Below are 21,359 nucleotides of genomic sequence, written 5' to 3' on the forward strand. Positions count from 1 at the left end.
GTACGAAAATTCATTGCAGCAGTCTCACTGTTTATGGTAAAGTGATTGTGGTCTGTCCAACAGCAAATTGACTTTCTGGCGCAATATACAGACTGTTACAGTTCCTCGAAGTTCTCACCTTTTAGTCACAAATAAGTCGGTTTTGAATGCATCTAGATTTATTCTCAGATCATTGATATAGAGTTGTAAGAGGTGGGGCACCATAAATGAGCCTTGGGCCACACCATATTTGATTTTACCTCCATTTGAGAGCACTTTAGTGGTTTGCAGTTTTGATCCCCACGTCTCTGTGAGATCTCTTGTTCGCAGTTGTCCAAAAATAATTTGATCCAGATGTCTGGAAGGTTCTGTATGCCATGGTGTTCAGTCTTTGTAAGAAAGGTTTCTTGTTAAGCATGTGAAATGATTTTGACAAATCTAATAATATCCGTGTTGTCAATTTTTTGATATTCACCAGATCTGATGTACTATTAAAACATTCATACATCACTGTTTGTGCTGATTTTTCTCTTCTGCCCCCATATGAGATAAGCATAACACATCATTCCTCTTTATAAGTGAAAGTAGTTAGTAGTTTTTTGTACATAATTTTCTCTAAAACTTCCCCAAGAGTCAGTCTTTTCTTCTCATCCCATTATATTCTCTAAACCTTCTGATATCCTGGTACTTGATGAAATGGTGATTGACCTGTAGTTGTTTGTGTCCTCCCTCCCCATTTTCACATTTTCTTTTACATAGGAATGACTTTGAGAAGATGTTTTAAACGACTCAGGAAGAGTGCTTGATTGAAGAGAGGAGTGACATAAGTATGTTAATGGTGTTATCATATTATGGGCACATTTTTTTATCTTTGTCAGTGGAATGTCATTAATTCCAGCTGAAAAATGAGTTTTTCACTTTTATTGCTTTCATGACTTTATCTTTATGGCAGTGTTAAGAAACATTGATCTAGAACTTGTCTCTAGTTTGAATTTAACAGGTGCAGTTTTAAGCGTATAATTTGGTTTTACTGTATCGTCTGCAATGCCTTTAAAGAAGTTATTAAATGGTTTTGCCAGTGCTGTGGGATTATGTATCTTTTTGTCTTGTAAGTTAACGTGATTTTGTACTTCTGTATTACTGTCACGATTTTCATTTTTTGTAATCTTCCACATGGCTTTTACTTTGATGTGTTATTTACATAGTCACTGTTTGTCCATTTCTTTAGCAGGTCTTAGAACTATGTTTTTGCTATGTTTTGTAGTAATTGTGTAGCTCTGTTGATGCCTTGGTCTGTTTATACATTTGATGTAGAAGTTTTCTTTCAGATAGGAGGTCCTTATCCCTGTTATATCAGCTATATTTATTGATCATCTATTTTATTATACATAATGATATAGGACTTGTCATATGTTGATACAAAAAAACTTAAATAATAATGTCTATATACAAATCACACAGATAACGAACTACATAAATCAAACAAATTTTAACTTTACATTGTATCCAGTGACACATGGCAACGTTTGGACATTCTCAAATTCAATAAATTTATGTACTCATCAACACTGTAAAAGCTTTCACTTATAAGCATTTTCTTAAGCTCATTTTTAAAAATGTGCAGTTTATGATCAAAAACATCAAATGCCTGTCTGTGGCTCAGTGATCATTTTTATGGTGAATTGCTACCTATCTTCATTAGTATTGATTCTCAGAGTATTGCACAAGTTATCTGTTGTGTGATTGATCACTGCTGTTTCATTTGATCAACATGGTGTCTGTGGCACATGAATAGCTGGCCACACAAGTGGACGTCAAACAAAGGGCCAAAATTGCAGGCCATTTCTGTGGGTCTCTGTAACAGATGGGCCTGCCAATCTGAAGCCCATAGTTTCCCACAAATGTGCCTGTCAGATCTAGTCTCACCAATCTGCCTGCAGGCTGGGTCTGTCTGTGTGTGGCGTAATGAGGTGGATTTTCATGGTTTATCTGTGGACCCAGGACTGTGGTGCTCCTTGGCAAGCCAGAGGCCATGGGCGATGGATTTGAGGAATTGTGAGCATGTCACTGCAAGTACATGGTACAGTGTGGTGTTATAAAGACATTTTATTTATTCTAGTACATTTTGGCACTTCAAAAGTAGTTTATATATAAGAAATCATAAACAATAAAAAGAAGAAAATTGCAGCAGTCGCTGGCAGTTTGTATGCTATGTACTCGTGTATTTCTTGAAAGAAAAATCACACAAAACCTGTAGAATAATAGACATAACACAGTAGGTAATAACCGACAATAACATACATAGTAGAACCAACATTTTATTGGCAGTCACCTATAGTGCTGGTTTACACAATTCTTCCCCACCTTATACATTTCTTTCAAGAGGCCTACTTTTTTCTGACGTTATTTCTGAAAGCAGTGAAGGTATTTTAAATCTGGCTGGCGACTCCAACGAAATGCATATTTTTGTCACCAAATATGTTTCACTTTATCAAAATAAAATAACACCAGTGGTCTTAATGAAACATGTATACCATTTGGCTTGCTTTCTCCACCTAAAAACTGTTCATTACAAAAGATGTTGATGTTAGTACTTAAGATTTTTGCTCACACGTTAAGAAATGCATTTTTTTTCCAGCTTATGTCTTTACTTACACTTGAGAGCTCAAAATTTGTCAGGAAAAAAAAGCTAAAACTTGTGTGGAAATCAGGGAAATGTCAGGGAGTTTCACTTGTGGCAACCCAGTTATCACATTTCCAGTTGATTTCATTTCTTTATTACCCTTGTTTAATTTTCTTGCTGCTGTAACAACTTTCTTGTACACCTTTCTGTGACAGTTTACACACTGTTTCAGAGCTGGATTTGGCCTAGCTGTTTTAATTAACTTTCTAAGTTGCTCCGAAGAATTTCTTATCCTCTGTGTTATTCAAGTGTTAGTCCTGGTTTTTGCTTTAATTTTCTTACGAGGGAATGCAATTTCATAGTTACCCTGTGATGAGCTAAAAATGACTCAAACTTCGTATCTACATTGTCACATTTATGTAAATCCCCGATTGAATTTTTTAACAATGAATTAAAAATCGTAATGTTGTCCTCATTTATATATCTTGTCACTTTTCCTAAAATTTGTGTTGTGTACATTATTTACACTAAATTTTGTTGCTTCATTATCCGAGAATCCAGTATCAGTCACTTCTACATTATGATCAAATGTTTGCAAGTCTAAAAATATTTGATCAACTGTCGTTTTAGAGGTCTTTCTGAGTTTTGTGTGTTCATGGACAGTGGGTGATAAATTATGTGGTTATTTATTTTATTTTATTTATTTAGCATCCGTGTTATCGTACAAACGATATTGGACTTGTCATACATAGAAATTAACAATATAGAATATACAACATGAAATTGTCTACAATTGGATTTGTCATACACTGAAATTAAAATATAGAATGTACAAAATGAAATTGTCTATAATAAATGACAGCAAACTTACAGTTTATTTCCACATAAATGGTTTATAGTAATTTGTTTCTCAGTAACAATAAAAAAACTAGTACTATAGGTGGTAAAGAATAATAAAAGCTGAAACAAACAAAGATAGAAAATTTTGGAGTTTAGTTTGTAAAGTCATTTTCCTGGTCTTCAAGATATTCATTTATTGAGTAGCAACATTTATCAATTAAAAATTTTCTAAGTTCCAATTTAAAATTTGTATTGTCCTTTAAATCTTTAATGTACTGAGGCAGTGCATTATAGAGCTTAATGCTTCTGAGTTCATGTTCTTCTCACTTGTTCTATGTGGAGATCATTCTTGTTCCTTGTGTTATAGTTGTGACAGTCTGCATTTGTGTGGAGATGGCTTAAATTAGCTTTGGTTAAGAGTACACATTTAAGTATATAGACTGATGGCAGAGTAAGTATTCCTAACTTTTTGAAAAGAGGTCTGCAGTGAGCTTGTGTCGGACTATGGGTAATTATTTGAACAGCCCATTTCTGTAAAATAAAAATGTCTTTCAAATTAGATTTTGAGCTGTCCCAGAACACTATTCCAAATGAGGCAATTGAATGAAAGTACCCAAAGTATGCCATTCTGATGCCTTCTAGAGTGCAAACATTTGAAATAACTCTCAGTGCAAAGCAGGCTGAGTTTAGTCTGTATGTAAGAAATTTTACATGGTGTTTCCAATTCATAGCTTCATCTATATGCATTCCTGACACTTTTGGAAAATGCACTCTCTTTATTAGTCTGTCATCCAGTTCTAGATTAACGTCTTCATCCTGAATCATTTTACCAAACTGTATGTAATTTGTTTTCTTTGCATTGAGTGTAAGTTTATTTGCACTGAACCAAGTCTCAATACTTTTTAGGATTTTGTCAGTAGTTGACTGTAACGAGTTTTTAAAGTCGCTCACTGTCAGACTTGCGTCATCTGCATATAGTACAAGTTTGGCTGTATCATATTGTAACTGTAAATCATTGACATATATGAGAAAGAGTAGTGGCCCTAAGATGCTGCCCTGGGGTACTCCTAAAGGAACTTCTTTTGCTTCTGAAACTAACCTTATTTTTTTATTTGAATTTACAGTGATGAGCTCTACAATCTGAGATCTGTTTTCGAGATATGACTCAAACCACATTTTAACTCTTCCTCTAATACCTACTGCTTCCAGCTTATCAAGGAGGATTTCATAGCAGATGGTATCGAATGCTTTAGATAGATCTAAATTGATTCCTACTATACTTTTGTTTTTCTCCAAATTTTTAATTATTTCTTGGGTGTAGTCTATGACTGCGGTTTCTGTGCTTCGTTTTGCACAAAAACCATGTTTATTACTATTCCAAAGTTTATTATTGTCTAGATAACTAGTTACTCTCAATTTCATCACTTTCTCTAATATTTTGGAGGAAGCAGGAAGAAGTTATATGGGACGGTAGTTTTCTGTTTTATGTCTGTCTCCATTTTTAAATAGTGGCCTCACTCTTGAGATCTTCAGTCGCTAAGGAAACACACCTTCACTAAAGGATAAATTTGCGATATGGGTTAAAGGTTTTGCAATCTGCACTGCAGTCCTTATTATGATTGAAACTAGTACTTCATCAACACCTGCTGCAATTTTTGGTTTTATGCTTCTAATCACTCTAATTACTTCCTGTTCATTTGTTGAAGGAATATTCATGCCGCAGGCAACCCTTGGAGCATGTATTATTTTTTGTTTTGTGAAGTTTAAGTTTAGTGAATGTGGTACATTTAAAAAATAATTATTAATATAGTTCGCCATTTCCTTCTTTTCTATATTGCAGTTTTCACTGCTTTTGAGTATTATTTCTTCCTCTTTTCCCAAGGTAGTAGTTTCATTCCTCACAATGTCCCATATAGTTTGTGGTTTGTTGTCTGAGTTACTGATTAAATTGTCATTATATAGCAACTTTGCCTTTGCTATTGCTTTTTGGTATATTTTTCTGTATGTTTTTACATATTCTACAAACTGTGGATCTGAGCAAGTTTTAATTTCTTGGTTCAGTCTTTTCATGGTTACACTGGAAGTCCTAATGCCTGTAGTTATCCAAGGTTTATGTGCTTTTTGTTCTGAAGACTTGGAGCTCACTAACTTCTTAGGGAAACACATTTCAAATAGTGACATGTATATAGAAGAAAAGGTATTATATGCATTATTTGCACTTGATTCTGATTTTACATCTGTCCAGCTATCATTGGTTAGACAGTTAACAAAATGTGTGCAGTTTTCTTTAGAAAAAATTCTTTTATAAGTGTGGCAAGATGTTTTTTTCGCAGGCATTGGGGGAACGGTAAGCACAAGAGCATTGTGAGCAGATAAACCAAGGTCAGTGTTTATTTATTTATTTTATCCATCTTTCAGCACTAACATACAATCGATGTCGTCAGAAGAGTTACAGCTATTTGTACATTATGTTTTACATACCAAAATATTACATAGTAAAAATATAGGAATGTTGTAAACTATTAGCTTACAACAGCCTCTACACCTAGATCCATACATAACAGTAAGCCATAATTTATCAGCATTAACATGCAATCAATGTTGTCAGAAGTATGTTATTTACCTCCCCTTCATTGGAATCTATGTTTGAGAATATATTATCTATGAGGGTCTGTGATGTGTGCGTTATTCGGGTAGGACCTATTACATGGGTTAACATGTTAAAACTCTGTAAAATATTCAGAAATTTATTTTTAACCTTATTATTGCACATAAGATTTATGTTAAAATCCCCACAAAGAAGCACAGTAGCTTTTTCATTGTACCCAATGTTTAACATAAATTCTAGTTTTGAAAAAAAATTATCTACATCTCCACATGGAGACCTGTACACAATTATTACTATCATTTTCCTTTGCTTACCATACAACTCAATAGCAGCTGCTTCAAAATGCTTTTCTACACTTAACTTTTCAATATCGCTTCTCCTTTTGAATTTTATCCCTGTTTTTGTACAAATACAGACACCACCACTTCTGGCATTTTCCCTACAGTAAGAGCTAGCTAGTCTAAAAGGGTGTATAATGATGTTTAATTCAAATTCCCTACACCAATGCTCTGAAAGACACAAGCACTCAGTATTAAACTCATCTAAAGCAACTTCTAGTTCAAGGTATTTATTTCTTAGAGACTGAATATTTATCTAAAAACAAAGATGATGTGACTTACCAAATGAAAGTGCTGGCAGGTCGACAGACACACAAACAAACACAAACATACACACAAAATTCAAGCTTTCGCAACAAACTGTTGCCTCATCAGGAAAGAGGGAAAGACAAAAGGATGTGGGTTTTAAGGGAGAGGGTAAGGAGTCATTCCAATCCCGGGAGCGGAAAGACTTACCTTAGGGGGAAAAAAGGACGGGTATACACTCACACACACACACATATCCATCCACACATATACAGACACAAGCAGACATATTTAAGTCTTTAAATATGTCTGCTTGTGTCTGTATATGTGTGGATGGATATGTGTGTGTGTGTTTGTGCGAGTGTATTCCCGTCCTTTTTTCCCCCTAAGGTAAGTCTTTCCGCTCCCGGGATTGGAATGACTCTTTACCCTCTCCCTTAAAACCCACATCCTTTTGTCTTTCCCTCTCCTTCCCTCTTTCCTGATGAGGCAACAGTTTGTTGCGAAAGCTTGAATTTTGTGTGTATGTTTGTGTTTGTTTGTGTGTCTGTCGACCTGCCAGCACTTTCATTTGGTAAGTCACATCATCTTTGTTTTTAGATATATTTTTCCTACGTGTAATGTTTCCCTCTATTATAAACTAAATATTTAGATTCATAACTTGAAAAGAATTTGATGGGAGCCTTGATTTAGTTACACTTACAGTTTGTTTTATCGAACCGGTCGTAGAGAAGTTGGTTGTCTGCACATTTGTTGAAAGTTCTATATTGCAACTTTTCCTGTTCTGGGGTAGAAAAAATCCTGGTTCATTCTTGAAGGTCATTTTGGTCTTAAGCTCATTTTTCCATACTTCAGTGTGTCGGTTGTCACTATAGGCTGCATTGATCTTGTTTTTCCGTTATTCTTGCAACTACTTGGAATAGTGGAGTTTCTCTACGGAAGCTACTAACAAATTCAAATCCTGTTGTTCTAGCAGCGCAAGATTGGTTTTCCTGTAACCAATCTTCACTCACACATAAAACTGAAGTATCCTTTAACTGATCAAGCAAAAGTACTTCTATTCAGTAATATTACTGGTTATACCCTGAACATTCTGGCAAAAAACTGCACGTGATATATTGTCCTTGGGAAATGTCACACTGCTCACCTCAATGTTTGGTCGCTGCGTCAGTAATAAATCCTTATAGTAACCTGGTGTGGCACTCTTCTTTTGCTTGACAGACGGGTGGTTTTTACTGTTTCATGTGGTTTAGTTGATTCTGTTGTTTTTGGTGACAATGGTGTAAGCTGGCCTGTTGCTTCTAAAGATGATGCTTGCAGTGCAGTGGAGCTGCTGTTGACTGGGAAGTCGGATGTGGGAGAGTAATGGGGGTCACTCTCCTTGTATCTTCCTAATGAATTTGTGATGTCTCAGATTTTATGCCATAGTAATGTTTTACCCTTAATATTTAGATGTAGACCATGTTGTGTAAAGTGTTCTCTCTAAAGGGAATCTACAGGTAAGAAATGTGAGTTCTGGAATGCTTTGCAAATTTGTTTCAAACTGTCTATTGGCTTTGATGATTTCATCATTCACAATAGAAGTGGCTATAAGGTCATATCCATGAGGACTTCCAATGACAATTACTGATGCTCTCCTAGTAGAGTACAGAATTTATTTCAAATTGTTAATGGCTTTTAATAATTTGTTTTTTCTACACATCATTAGCACCCCCAATAATTACTGTACATTGTAACCAACTGAAGAGATTTTCAGCATTAATGTTTCTTGTGATTTTTCCAAAGGTGCCCAATGTTTTACAATGGAAGCAGCATTTACATGAAAATTGCCACATAAGATTCCAGCAAGGCCATGCCCATGGCTATCAGGCCACATCATTACATTAAATCTGGAAATTTGTGAATTGAAATTCATATTTATCTGCACATATTTGTTTGTAAAGTTTGCTGTACCTGAAGGTAGCTCTGTCTTCTGTTCACTCCATCTATTGAACACAGTATTTTTAAGAACATGATTGTGTGAAGCCTTCTGTGTTCAGTAGGTATTTCACATTTCCCTGCACTCATTTCTGCCTCGATTGCATGACTATTTCTTGCTGAATGATAAGTGTTTTCACACTGTTTTCAATGCACTAACTTCATTAACCTAACATGTTCACAACTGTTGTCATTAGTAATACTGTCTAAATTGCTACTAAGACTTTGCATCATGGCATGATTGTTTACTGTTGAAAGAAACATGTTTTCACTCTTTACAATACACTAGCTTCATTGACGTAACATTTCATGACTGTTGTCATTAGTAACACCACCTAAATTGCAGCAAAAGCTTTGCATCATTTTTTAAGCATTTCAGAATACTATTCACACAATTCCTCATTAGACCATAGAGAAGTCAATACACCTTCTGTTCATCCACTAGTGAATATTTCAATTGTGGACTGACACCCTTTGCACACCAACATGCCACACCCACAATTTGATTAATTTAAATTAATATCACCAAAACACACTGTATGGTACCATTTTTGAAATGTATAATTCATTCAGATTCCTTTAAGAACAATTTTAGGACATAATATGCACTTTACAGACACAGAGAAATTTGTTTGCACTAAACGATTTATACACACTTCAATTCCGGATGCTATCTTGCATGTGTTTTGTGTATACATTTTGTGTGGAAATCTCTTTTTTTCAGGCAAGAGGTCCTTATTCCTGTTGTGATCCAGTTATTTGTACAGGCCTTTATTTTACTAGTTACAATTTTCAGAGGAAAAACAGCTTGGGAATAGTGACTTAACAAATCTATGAATATGGTAAAATTTTCATTTATGTCTGCTACTTCAAAAATATTTATCCCCTTTCCTCAACTTAGTAGGTTGTTGAAGAAGTTGATATTCTCCTGACTGAAAAATCTACAAATGGTTTCTGTTCTGGTGTTACTTAATTGATCAGTATTTATATTGATCATTAGTATTTGTTTAGATATTCACTGAACTCTGCATTATTATGGAGAGTTTGGTCATATTTACAATAACCTGATCCAAAACTGTTTGTGAGTTAGATCTAATTCTAATGGAGGTGTCTACTTTGTTTTGGAAATTGCATGTTTTCATAAGATTCAGAAGTGCATCCTTCTTGTCACTTTTGGTGAGGAAATCAGTGTTTCCAGAGCTTATTATATCACACTTCCATTTTGTTATTTTGTTTAGGAAAAGCTCAAGTTTATTCATGAACTACTTAAAATCTCCCAGACAAGAACAGTAGATAGTGAGAGTTATAAGATTTTCTTTGATAAGTTGAATGACAACTAGCTCAAAAATATTTCCTAACATTCAGTTCACTAAGCGATAAATTCCGTGTGACATTTGCTGATGACTGATATTCCATAGTGTTTGTGCTTTGTTCTAGAATACTGATCACATAATTGGAAATTTGGTAGTGACACACTCCGAATTACATCTGATTTAAGCCAATGTTCTGATATGCTCTGAATGACATACCTCTAAGTTTTCAAACAGTGCGAAGTCCGGATGGAATAACAGGAATATGGGAAGGATAAATTGCTATTCACCTTACAGAGGAGATGTTGACTCTCAGGCAGGCACAATGAAACAGACTGCTAAAATATTAAAACTTTCGAACAGTCCTTCTTCTGCAGTAGAAAACACGCACACATTCACACAAGCCCACCTCACAAACATGTGACTGGGCATTGTAAAGAAGGGAAACTCCAGCACTGGTCATATAAGTTTGAAACTTCTTTTTTATTTTTTTAAATTGCATATCGATTTCAATCACAGAGTGATAGTTTTCAGTGCAAGACTAAGTCCTGTGGATTCGTATAATCATGCCTAAAACATAACTTCAAATATAGATGTTTTTTGTGAAGAACATGCCAACAAGCAGGTAAGATTTGGGGATTGCTGCTCAGTCAGACACTGTCACAGCCTGGTTCTAGTGACCTGAGACAGTGGACGTGTGTGTGTGTGTGTGTGAGCTGTTCTTGTGTTGAGGTATATGTGTGTTTTGTACTGCAAATGGACTGTCTGAAAGCATTAATATTTTAGTAGTTTTTTCATTGTGCCTGTCTGTGACTCAACACCTCCTCTTTATGGTGAGTAGCAATTTATCCTTTCCATGTTGTTGTTATAACTGTAAGTTTGTTATATAGAAGAATTTTAAGTTTATCAATTTTATTAGTAGCGATTAGACATTGTAATGATGTTCTCTTAAAGATAGGATATTGGTTTCCTTTGTACCTAGATCTATCAAAACTGTGACATACCAAAACAACAGAACTTATATAATAATTGAAACCTAAATTCTGCATTAGAGGAGGATTTTTTTTTAATTGGAAGGAGAAATAACTTATTATTAATCATTTCCACAAAGGCAGCATGTTTAGTTGATCTTTTCTGCCAAGTTTAAAATGATTGCCCATTGTGTGTATACTAAATAAGGATAGCTAAAATCCATTTTACAACAAAGCAACAGTAGATTCTTGGTTAGAGTGTGGGGGAGAGCAGCTATTCCTGACTACATTTCCCAAAAAACGAAAATATCAAAGATCATTGTAAAAACTCCCTTGATTCAGTTTGTGTGGATACTGCATTGTGTAGCTACACATGTTGTAAGACAGTACCTTCCCAAAGAAAATCTTTTTGTGTTGTAGCTTCATAATTTAAAAGTAAAATTCTTGAGCTTTCAGCAGCTGTTCCATCATCTTCTTCAGGAGTAAACTACTGTTTGAAGGAACTCTGCTTATAGAGATGAGGCAGCAGCATTCAGATCCTTCCAAACAGGGCCTTCAGAATGAAACTTTTCCTCTACAGTGGAGTGTGCACTAATATGAAACTTCCTGGCAGGTTAAAACTATGTACCGGACTGGGACTCAAACCTGGGACCTTGTCTTGCACAGGCCAGTGCTCTATTGACTGAGTTTCCCAACCAAGACTCACAACACATCCTCACAGCTTTATTTCTGCCAGTACCACATCTCTGCAATATCCTTTCTTCCAAAGGTGCTAGTCCTGCAGGTTTCACAGGATGAACTTTGGGGAAGTTTGGAAGGTAGCAGAAGAGATACTGGTGGAAGTAAAGCTGTGAGGATGGGTTATGAGTCATGCCCAGGCGGCTCAGTTAGTAGATCAGTTGCCCATGAAAGGCAAAGGACATGGGTTCGAGTTCTGGTCTAGCATACAGTTTTCATCTGTCAGGAAGTTTCGTATCAGCACAATCTTCACTTCACAGTAAAAAATTTATTCCAGAAACAGCCGTCAAACTGTGGCTATGTCATGTCTCTGTAATATCCTTACTTCCAGGAGTGCTAGTCCTGCAATTTTCACAGCAGAACTACTGTGAAGTTGGAAGGGTAGGAGATGAGGAACTGGCAAAAGTACAGCTGTGAGGATGGGCTGTGAGTCGTGCTTGGGTAATTCAGTCAGTAGAGCGCTTGCCCAAGAAAGGCAAAGGTCTGGTTTGAGTCCCAGTTGAGCAAAGTTTTAATCTGCCAGGAAGTTTCAGAAATTATTTTGCTTCATGACCACATTCAAAACTACCTTTCCTGCCTCCCTGTGATGAGCAGCCTTCCTTACTTCTTTGTTAAGAAGTCTGATTTCTGTTTTATTGGATGAAATGTGTGGGAACTCTTTAACGTCAGCTACAAAATGTCTTTTACTGTATGAAAAGAGAGATTTTCAGAAAATAAGGAATTATCTTTTTATATTTTCTTATGTTATCTTTCCTTCATAGCTTTCCTATTAATAAATATGATATGGATGTTACAGGTTGAAGGCAGCCGTTCTCTCGTTAACACAGATCACTCATTCGTCAGTGTTGGCCTGTGGCCAGTATACAGGTCATGTGGCGTTGGTAGATACCAGATGTTCTGGAGATGGACCTGCATCTCTGCTGCGGCCCCATCATCGTGCTGCTCTCGGGTTAGCTTCTTGGGGCGAGAATGTTCTCGTCTCTGCCAGTGAAGAGGGTCGTTTAGTTACCACTGATCTCCGCAGTCCTGACAGCCCCCTCGCCCAACTTACATTGTCTGAATGTTTTCCAGAGTCCAGCCAAATCAAGGTAATTCTGAGAATGTTACGATAAAAACAGATTGAGTAATGAGTACTATTTGCTGGATATGAGATTTAAATTTCAGGCTTCCCCAGGGCTTACGCATCCAGGAGATATCTATAAACTACAAATCTTTTAAATTTAGTGCACAGGGTGATTCAAAAAGAAAGAACAGATTTCAATTGTTATTTACAGACGAACTAATTGAAACGAATCATGCATGTCCATGGGTAGAGGGGAGTTCAAAGTTTTATGTTCGTATAGACTCTATACCGTATACTCAATATGAACATGATGTGTTCCTCAAGAAACATCAGAATGGTAGTCCATTTCATTCCACAAATCAACAGGCCGCTGCTTATTGAACTGACAGCTCCAACAGTTCAGTTTCTCAGCTCTTGAAGAGTAGCTGCCATAGGTGGGGTAAAGACACTGTCTTTTATGTATCCCCATAGAAAAAAATAGCAAGGTGTGAGGCCTGGTGACCTGGGAGGCCAAAAGCAATGAACAAGATCTTGTTGTCCACCTCATCCAGTCTAGCACTGTAGGGTAGTGTTGTTAAGATAACGCAGCACTTCAAGGAGAAATGAGGCAGGGTGCTGTTGTGCATTAAAATGAAATCTTTGGAATCATTGTTAAATTGAAGAAACAATCAATTTTGCAGCATGTCCAGATATTAAATTCCTGTCACAGTTTTCTCCCCAAAAAAGAAAGGTCCATAAAGTTTGTGAACACAAATGGCACAAAACACTTTCAGTTTCGGTGAGTCTCTTTCATGTTCAAAGACGATGCCTGGATTTTGTGACCCCCAGATTCTTACATTATGGCGGTTACTGTACCTGACAGACGAAAAGTCAATTTTTTTGAAAAGATGAGTCATTTGAAAAAAGTATCCTCTGACATATGCTGAAGAATTGAAATGCCAATTTCATACCTTCTGTTATGGTTGCCAGGATGCAGTTGCTGCAGTAACTGCAACTTTTAAAGCTTCATTTGCAGAAGTTGCTTCAGAACATGAAGTTGAAGTTCTTGGCCTGCCCATCTTGTGGACTTCCATGGGCTCTGTATGAACGCATCTCAGATACACTCAACATTTTCAGCAGATGTGAATAACTGACCAGTGCTCTTCCCTTTTCATAAGCAACCAGCTTCCAAGAATTTGTATGCCAGTCATACATCTGCTTTTGCAGGGGCAGCTGGCTTCCTGCAGAATCAATGGCAGGGTGCACTTTGCACTTGAACAGTGGATTGACTTCGCGCGCAAATTCCAACTTGTAAAATGATTTTTCTTACAGTGTAGTTGCTATGTTGTTACAAACAAACAACAGTGGAGTTGTGTCAAAACTGAATCTTCCTCTATCCAGTTATATGCGCAATGTGTTTCTATCTTTCGCATTTTGTCTGTAATTAACAGTTGAAATCTGTTTTTTCTTTTTGAATCACCCATTATATGTTACTTGTGTGGGATTCGAATGAAGGATTTACAGGTTTCCTTGCTGACAAGACAAGTGACACAACAGAGAAGCAGAACAGTTTTTATTTTTTCAGGAAGAAACTACATTCATGCAGAACATATGAGATGCTTAGCCTGTTCTTTTGTTCTGTTACTCATTAGAGTTTGTATCTGTGATAATAATAACAAGTTTGTGTGGAATTTGAACCATTTTTCCTACAAATTTTGAGTACTCTCCTGTTATCAACTGAATGACGTGGTGCTGTTTTTGCCTGTATGTCTGTGAGGTTTACTATGAGTTTTCTTGAGAGCCAGTTTGCCTGCTGCGATGTAGTAGTATGTGACTGTGTGGATTTTAAATATATGGTTAATAATGATTAGTGCTAGTGGAATGATGTCATGAGAAATAATTGAAAAAAGAAAAAAACTATCAGACAAAATAAGTTTTTAGTCTAGAATGCCAAATTGGATCTGCCACGGACAGGTTTACTTACCCATTAATTTTGAGAAGCTATGACATCGATTTTGGAACACTGTGAAAAGTTAGCTGTATTGCCAGTTTAAGGAAGTTGATAAAATATCTAGAAATGGCAATGTTAAGTAAAATAAAAGAAGTAGATTAAAATAGAATCTCTGCACTGGTTATAGCCATTAAATTTTTACACGCGTTAATTTTTGAAACAGTTTCAACTGATAGAAAAAATTGGAAATGCCTTACAGAATACCCTAGTTCCACTTTTCAATCAAATGCTGTTGAACAAGAAGCTAAGAAATCTTTTATTGAAAAGTAATTTTCAGTAGTGTAGTTGGGAACAACCTGCAATATATTGTGTATAGATAATGGGACAAATAATGAAATGACTACTGAAATTTGTTGTTATTCATCCAACACAGAAAAAATAGCATTGAAAACTGATGATGATGTACAGTGTGGAGATAATGGTGATGCAAAAGATGAATTCCAAAAGGATGACAACAAAAAACTGAGTTTACCAGATAAAAAGGTGAAAAAATACCTTCTCACCATTTCCACATGATCAATGTAAATTTTCTCTTTTGTGTTGTGATGTTGAGGGTGCTCCTAAGTAATTTAGTAGCAAATGACAGATACCTAGACAACAAGTGGATCTTTGACTTTGAGGAAGCTGCATTTTTAATTGGGTGGAATCAGTGGCAAATGCTGGTTTTTACAAAACAAATATTGCTTTAGGGTTAGATACCTAGACAACAAGTGGATCTTGGACATTGAGGAAGCTGCATTTTTAATTGGGTGGAATCAGTGGCAAATGCTGGTTTTTACAAAACAAATATTGCTTAAGGCTTTGTTTAACACATTTATTCAAGGTAAGAATGGTCTTACATCATGGGATTCTAAATATGACTTTTGGTTAGGAGCTATGTTAGTTGTAATTCTTGAAGCTGCTGGTATATTAATAAACATGTTTATTAACATGGAAAACAAAGCAGCAAGTCTTTATAATAATATTGTAACATATGTGGACACAGCAAATAAAAAACTGAATACAAAACAGACAATCATTGCACTTACATGAATGCTTATAAATTCTGTTAAAATGTTGAAAAGTTCAGGTGTAACATTTCATCCCCAGTTAATGGCAGAATGGGCTGTAAAATACCACATTTTGATGAATGATTTTTGATCTCTTAAGTTTTGTCGGTCTCGCCTCAGTCTCTGTAATTTCCAGTTCAATGCATGAAGTATTATCCAGGGATATAGTTTCATCCTGTTCTACTACTGGATCAGGTAGCAGTTGAATTAAGTTCCATTCATTTTCAGTTCTGTGTTGTCCACTATTCTTCAATATTCTGTGTTTTCAGAGTTAATTTTGATGCCTTTTGACAGTTCCGTGAGGCAGTTTCATGGGTAACCAATGTGGAACTTCAAACTCTTCTTTAGCCTTGCCTCCTCTTTTGATGGAAGGATAAGTTACAATGTGATCCTTGGCTGATGGTTGTGAAGTGGTTCAGCAGGTGATTTTCCAGTTATTGGATTTGGAGTTGTGTGATAAAAGTCAGCATTTTCTACAGAACATCTTCCTTGTTTCCTCCTCTTCAGTAAGCTGCCTCCGTGGTTTTTTTGAAATTTGTGACTAAGCTTTCTGCTTCATCATTTGAAGTGTGCTTAAATGGAGCTCATGCGTCATTATTGCCACAGAAATCTCTGAATTCCATTTATACAAATTGTGTCCCATTGTTAGAAACTATCCTTCTATGGAAAGACTTTTTGGATTGCCTTTATTGGGTCATCTGTAGTTGTTGACATAATGTCAAACATATATGGGAACTGCGAGTATGCGTCCACAGTTACAAACCATGGTGCTTTCCAGAATAGCCAAGTGAAATCAGTGTACATCCTTTCCCATAGTTCTGTTGCTTGGGGGCAGTCTTTAAAATCCATTTTGGAATGTAGTTTTGCCATTTGACAAAGTTCACACTTGAACCAATTTCTTTGTTCATCTTTGGCCTCCAGCAATATCTTCTAGCCATTGGTTTCATTTTTGCAATGCCCCAGTGTCCATAATGAAGTGTCTTAAAACTTTTCTGTCTTGGGTATAATAATTATTGTAAAATTTGTCAGAAGAATTAACAAGCCATGGCTGGTGCGAATGGCAATAGTTTTTTTAAAAATGAGGCTGCAAAGTTTTTTTTCATTTGGTTAATAGATTGTCCACCCATTTTTCACATAATTTAGAATCATGTTTAGTGCTCATGACTTCACAAAATTGTCTGTGTTCAATTGCAAATGAATTGATCTATTTCTGCAAGCATAATTCTTGAGACAAGTTGAATTTTTCATATGGACCAGCAGGCGGCCTTGATAAAGCCATCAGTATTGTCATGTTTTTCTGTGGGTCTGTTTCAGATTTCACAGTTATATCACATGAGTGTGATTGCCCATGTGTCTCTGAACTGTTTTTACTGGCAGCTGTTTGCCTGGATGGAATATTGAAACCAGAGTCTTGTGACTTGTGATCAATTCAAACGATCTTCCAAAATTTCTTATGGATAGTGCTTCTTTTTCACTCTGGCCTTATCTGCTCTGATGTTCATTTGAAGCATTGGTACCAACAATAGTGGATTTTTCTGATTCATCTGAATACTTATGAGCCAATTCTGCTCTGCTTCCATATGATGATGCATCAGTAGCTAATACCACAATTTGACTTAAGTGAAAGTGCGGAAGTTTCATTTCCTTGTAGGGCTTCAAAAATGCAGCTTTTTCTTGATTGGTCCATTTGAACTGTGTGTTTCTCTTTCAAAAATGATGCAGTGGTCTTGTGCTTTCAATATATTCTTTGATGAATTTACTTTCCCAATGAAATATTCTTTTGACAAGGTAGAGTTTTTATTGCTTCCACATACATTTTGGATGGTTGGAGTCAACCTGCATCAGTGATGTAGCTCAGCTATTCCACTTGGTTCTAGAAGAATTCACATTTTTTCCTATTAGAACAGAAACCATTTTCTTCTAGTTGTGTGAAAAGCATATCCAAAATCTTCATGTACTCATTCATTTTTACCTATGACAGTTACATTATGCAAGTATTTGGTACATCAAGATATGTCATTTGTTCCACAAATTGTTGGTTTATTGCAGGAACACTTCTTATGCCAAATGCTAATCTGGTATTCAAATAGTCCGAGCGGACTCATCATCCAGTTTCAATAGAAGATATGCATCTGATAACTCTGTTTTTGTAAAACATTTGCCACTTCAGATTTTTTCAAAGACCTCCTCAGGCCTCAGAATCAGACCTGTATTACAAGGGACTATCCCAGAGCCAGTTGCAGGTTGCCTATCTGATAGCATCCAGAAGTAACAGAAATTTGATTTTGAATATTTCATGTGATTATTGACCAAATAAAAAAAAATAAAAAATGAAAGATAAAAAGTTTATCACTTGCTACATTTTTTATGACTGTGCAGTAAAACATCAGCATCAGACATGGCATTTTAATTTATTATTTCATTACTACCAACTTTATTCACCACAAAGTTTGCAGACAGCATCTACATATACCACAGAATGTCCCTGCAAAATTGTATCATTGTATGATACGTAGTTCATGAGATACAGTGTAACAGACATTTAGATACGTGAAAAACTAGCTACTACTTGAAATGGCTCACAGTAAAACTTCATCAGGCATGAAATTTTAATTTATTACTTCTTTAACTAACTCTATTTGCAACACACTTTGCAGATAGTACCTCCATATAACACTGTATGTAACTGCAAAATTATGTCATTGTATGAAATATAGTTCAAGAGATATGACGTCATAAACATTGAGGTTCACAAGAAAATTGCCTTTGCTTAAGATGCAGTGCTGATTACCTAGACTCTATTCGTGCAGTGTTTCATAATGAGAGTGTTTAGTGACTTCTTACGAACTTTAAGCATAATTCCAAACCTGTTCTAAATTTTTTTCTCATTTATATACTTAATGACAAAATCCAAATTTAATGTCAGGTATTTAAAACAGTAACCCATTTGTAAAATAATCAGACATCTAAGTCTGTTTTGTACAAGGGCAATGGATTCTTTAAAGAAAAAGTTATAACTGGTCGAGTCCACGCAGAATACCGTAGCCGGTAGATGTGCAGTTGATAGGGCAAGTGTGGGGAGAGCAGTAGGGGTGGGGGCTGTCGGCAGACACTGTAGGGGAAATGGCAAGCACTGGAGGGGAAGTGTCATTCCAAACTGAAGCCTACGCTGACAACCACACTCGCTTGGTGACTATTCAAAATGATCTGTCACCTCTGCTTTGGTTAGTATCTAAAAAGAAATTGGTGAATTTTGAGTAAAATTTACACTTTTTTTTGTTGCCATATTAAAATTTGCTTCTTTTGCCAAAATACAGCGGAGTCTGCATAGTGTCACCTCACTAACATATTGTGTAGACACAGTTGCGAGAGAATCCTGAAACAGTGCTTTATTAAGTTAACTAAGTGAGGAACTGAGGAAAAGTAAGGTGAGTAGCTTACAAAAAGGCACAGCCTTGGTACAAAATAAATGTGTAGTGTCTTCATTTACATTGTGCCAAAACCCATGGCACGTCTCGTTTCGTCAGCTATCGATGGCCCCTAAATGTTACATTCTTTCGTCGAAAAAGTCTGTAGTTAGTGAAACAACGCAGTAGATAATGAAGTTCTGCATAATAACCAAATGGCAAAATACTCTCCTGTTTACGTATTATCGTCTGCCAAAATCTTATTTCGATATCTTAAACAGTTTATGAAATATGAGGGATGTTGTGGATATTACACTCTGGTTTTATCAGTGGCATGGTGTGATCGCAAATGAATGTGCTACGTCAGATCAGTTTTGTTGAGACTGTTAACAGACAGAGACCTCCACCCAAGTCTAAAGAAAAATTTGATATGTTAGCTATGTGTCATATGCAGCAACATGTTACACGAAGAGCCAAAGAAACTGGTACACTTGCCTAATATCGTGTAGGGACTCCGTAAGCAAACAGAAGTGCCACAACACGATGTGGCAGAGACTTGACTAATGTCTGAAGTATTGCTGGAGGGAATTGACACCATGAATCCTGTAGGGCTGTCCATAAAGCCATAAGAATACGAGGGGGTGGAAATTTCTTCTGAACTGCACATCTCAAGGCATCGCAGATATGCTCAGTAATGTCCATGTCTGGGAAGTTTGGTGGCCAGTAGAGGTGTTTAAACTCAGAAGGGTGTTCCTGGAGCCACTCTGTAGCAATTCCGGACATGTGGGGTGTCACATTGTCCTTCTGGAATTGCCCAAGTCCATCAGCATGCACAATGGTCATGAATGGATGCAGTTGATCTGACAGGTTGCTTACGTACGTGTCACCTGTCAGAGCCATATTTAGATGTATCAGGGGTCCCATATCACTCCATCTGCACACGTCCCACGCAATTACAGAGCCTCCACCAGCTTGAACAGTACCCTGCTCACATGCAGGGTCCATGGAGTCAGGAGATTGTCTCCATACCTGCACACATCCATCTGCTCGATACAATTTGAAACGAGACACATTCGATGAGGCAACATGTTTCCAGTCATCAACAGTCTAATATCGGTGATGATGATCCCAGGTGATATGTAAAGCTTTGTGTCGTGCAACCATGAAGGGTACACGAGTCGGCCTTTGACTCCAAAAGCCCATATCGATGATGTTTCGTTGAATGATTCGCATGCTAGCACTTGTTGATGGCCCAGCACTGAAATATGCAGCAATTTGTGGAAGGGTTGCACTTCTGTCATGTTGATTTTCTTCAGTCATGTTGATTTTCTTCAGTCATCTGCATTTTTGTGTATTGTCCTTTCATTAATTAAATTCAATATCTCTCCTGTTACCCAAGAATTTCTACTAGCCCTCGTTTTTTTACGTACTTGGTCCTCGGTTACCTTCACTATTTCATCTCACAAAGCCACCCATTCTTCTTCCACTGTATTTCTTTTCCCCGTTCTTGTCCATCGGTCCCTAACGTTCTCTCTGAAACCTCTGGTTCTCTTAGTTTATCCAGGTCCCATCTCCTTAAGTTTCCACCTTTTTGCAGTTTCTTTGGCTTTAGTCTACAGTTCATAACCAATAAATTGTGGCCAGAGTCTACATCTGCTGCTGGAAATGTCTTAACATTTAAAACCTGGTTCCTACCATTATATAATCTATCTGAAACCTTCCAGTGTCTCCAGGCCTCTTCCACGTATACAACCTTCTTTCATGATTCTTAAACCAAGTGTTAGCTATGATTAAGTTATGCTCTGTGCAAAATTCCACCAGGTGGCTTGTTCTTTCATTCCTTACCCCCATTCCATATTCATCTACTACTTTTCCTTCTCTTCCTTTTCCTACTATTGAATTCCAGTCCCCCATGACTATTAAATTTTCGCCTCCCCTCGCTATCTGAATGCTTTCTTTTATCTTGCCATACATTTCTTCAATGTCTTCGTCATCTGCGGAGCTAATTGGCATATAAACTTGTACTACTGTGGTACGTGTGGGCTTCAAGTCTATCTTGGCTACAATAATGTTTTCACTATGCTGTTCATAGTAGCTTACCTGTGCTCCTATTTTTTTATTCATTATTAAACCTGCTCCTGCATTACCCCTATTCGATTTTGTATTTATAACTCTGTATTCCCCTAACCAAAAGTCTTGTTCCTCCTACCACTGAACTTC

The 21,359-nt window shown here is 36.6% G+C and overlaps 1 protein-coding gene across 5 annotated transcripts in view; it reads left to right on the forward strand.

Moving 5' to 3' along the window:
* Positions 1-21,359, forward strand: part of LOC124798600 (F-box/WD repeat-containing protein 9-like) — a 109,941-nt gene that overhangs the window by 53,062 nt on the left and 35,520 nt on the right. For all 5 annotated transcript variants that reach the window (XM_047262068.1, XM_047262073.1, XM_047262071.1 and 2 more), the window contains exon 6: positions 12,427-12,718. In XM_047262068.1, the coding sequence (XP_047118024.1) occupies positions 12,427-12,718 (292 nt within the window). The remainder of the gene's footprint in view (positions 1-12,426; positions 12,719-21,359) is intronic.

The sequence above is a fragment of the Schistocerca piceifrons genome, chromosome 5, assembly GCF_021461385.2.
Source record: "Schistocerca piceifrons isolate TAMUIC-IGC-003096 chromosome 5, iqSchPice1.1, whole genome shotgun sequence".
NCBI lineage: Eukaryota > Metazoa > Arthropoda > Insecta > Orthoptera > Acrididae > Schistocerca > Schistocerca piceifrons.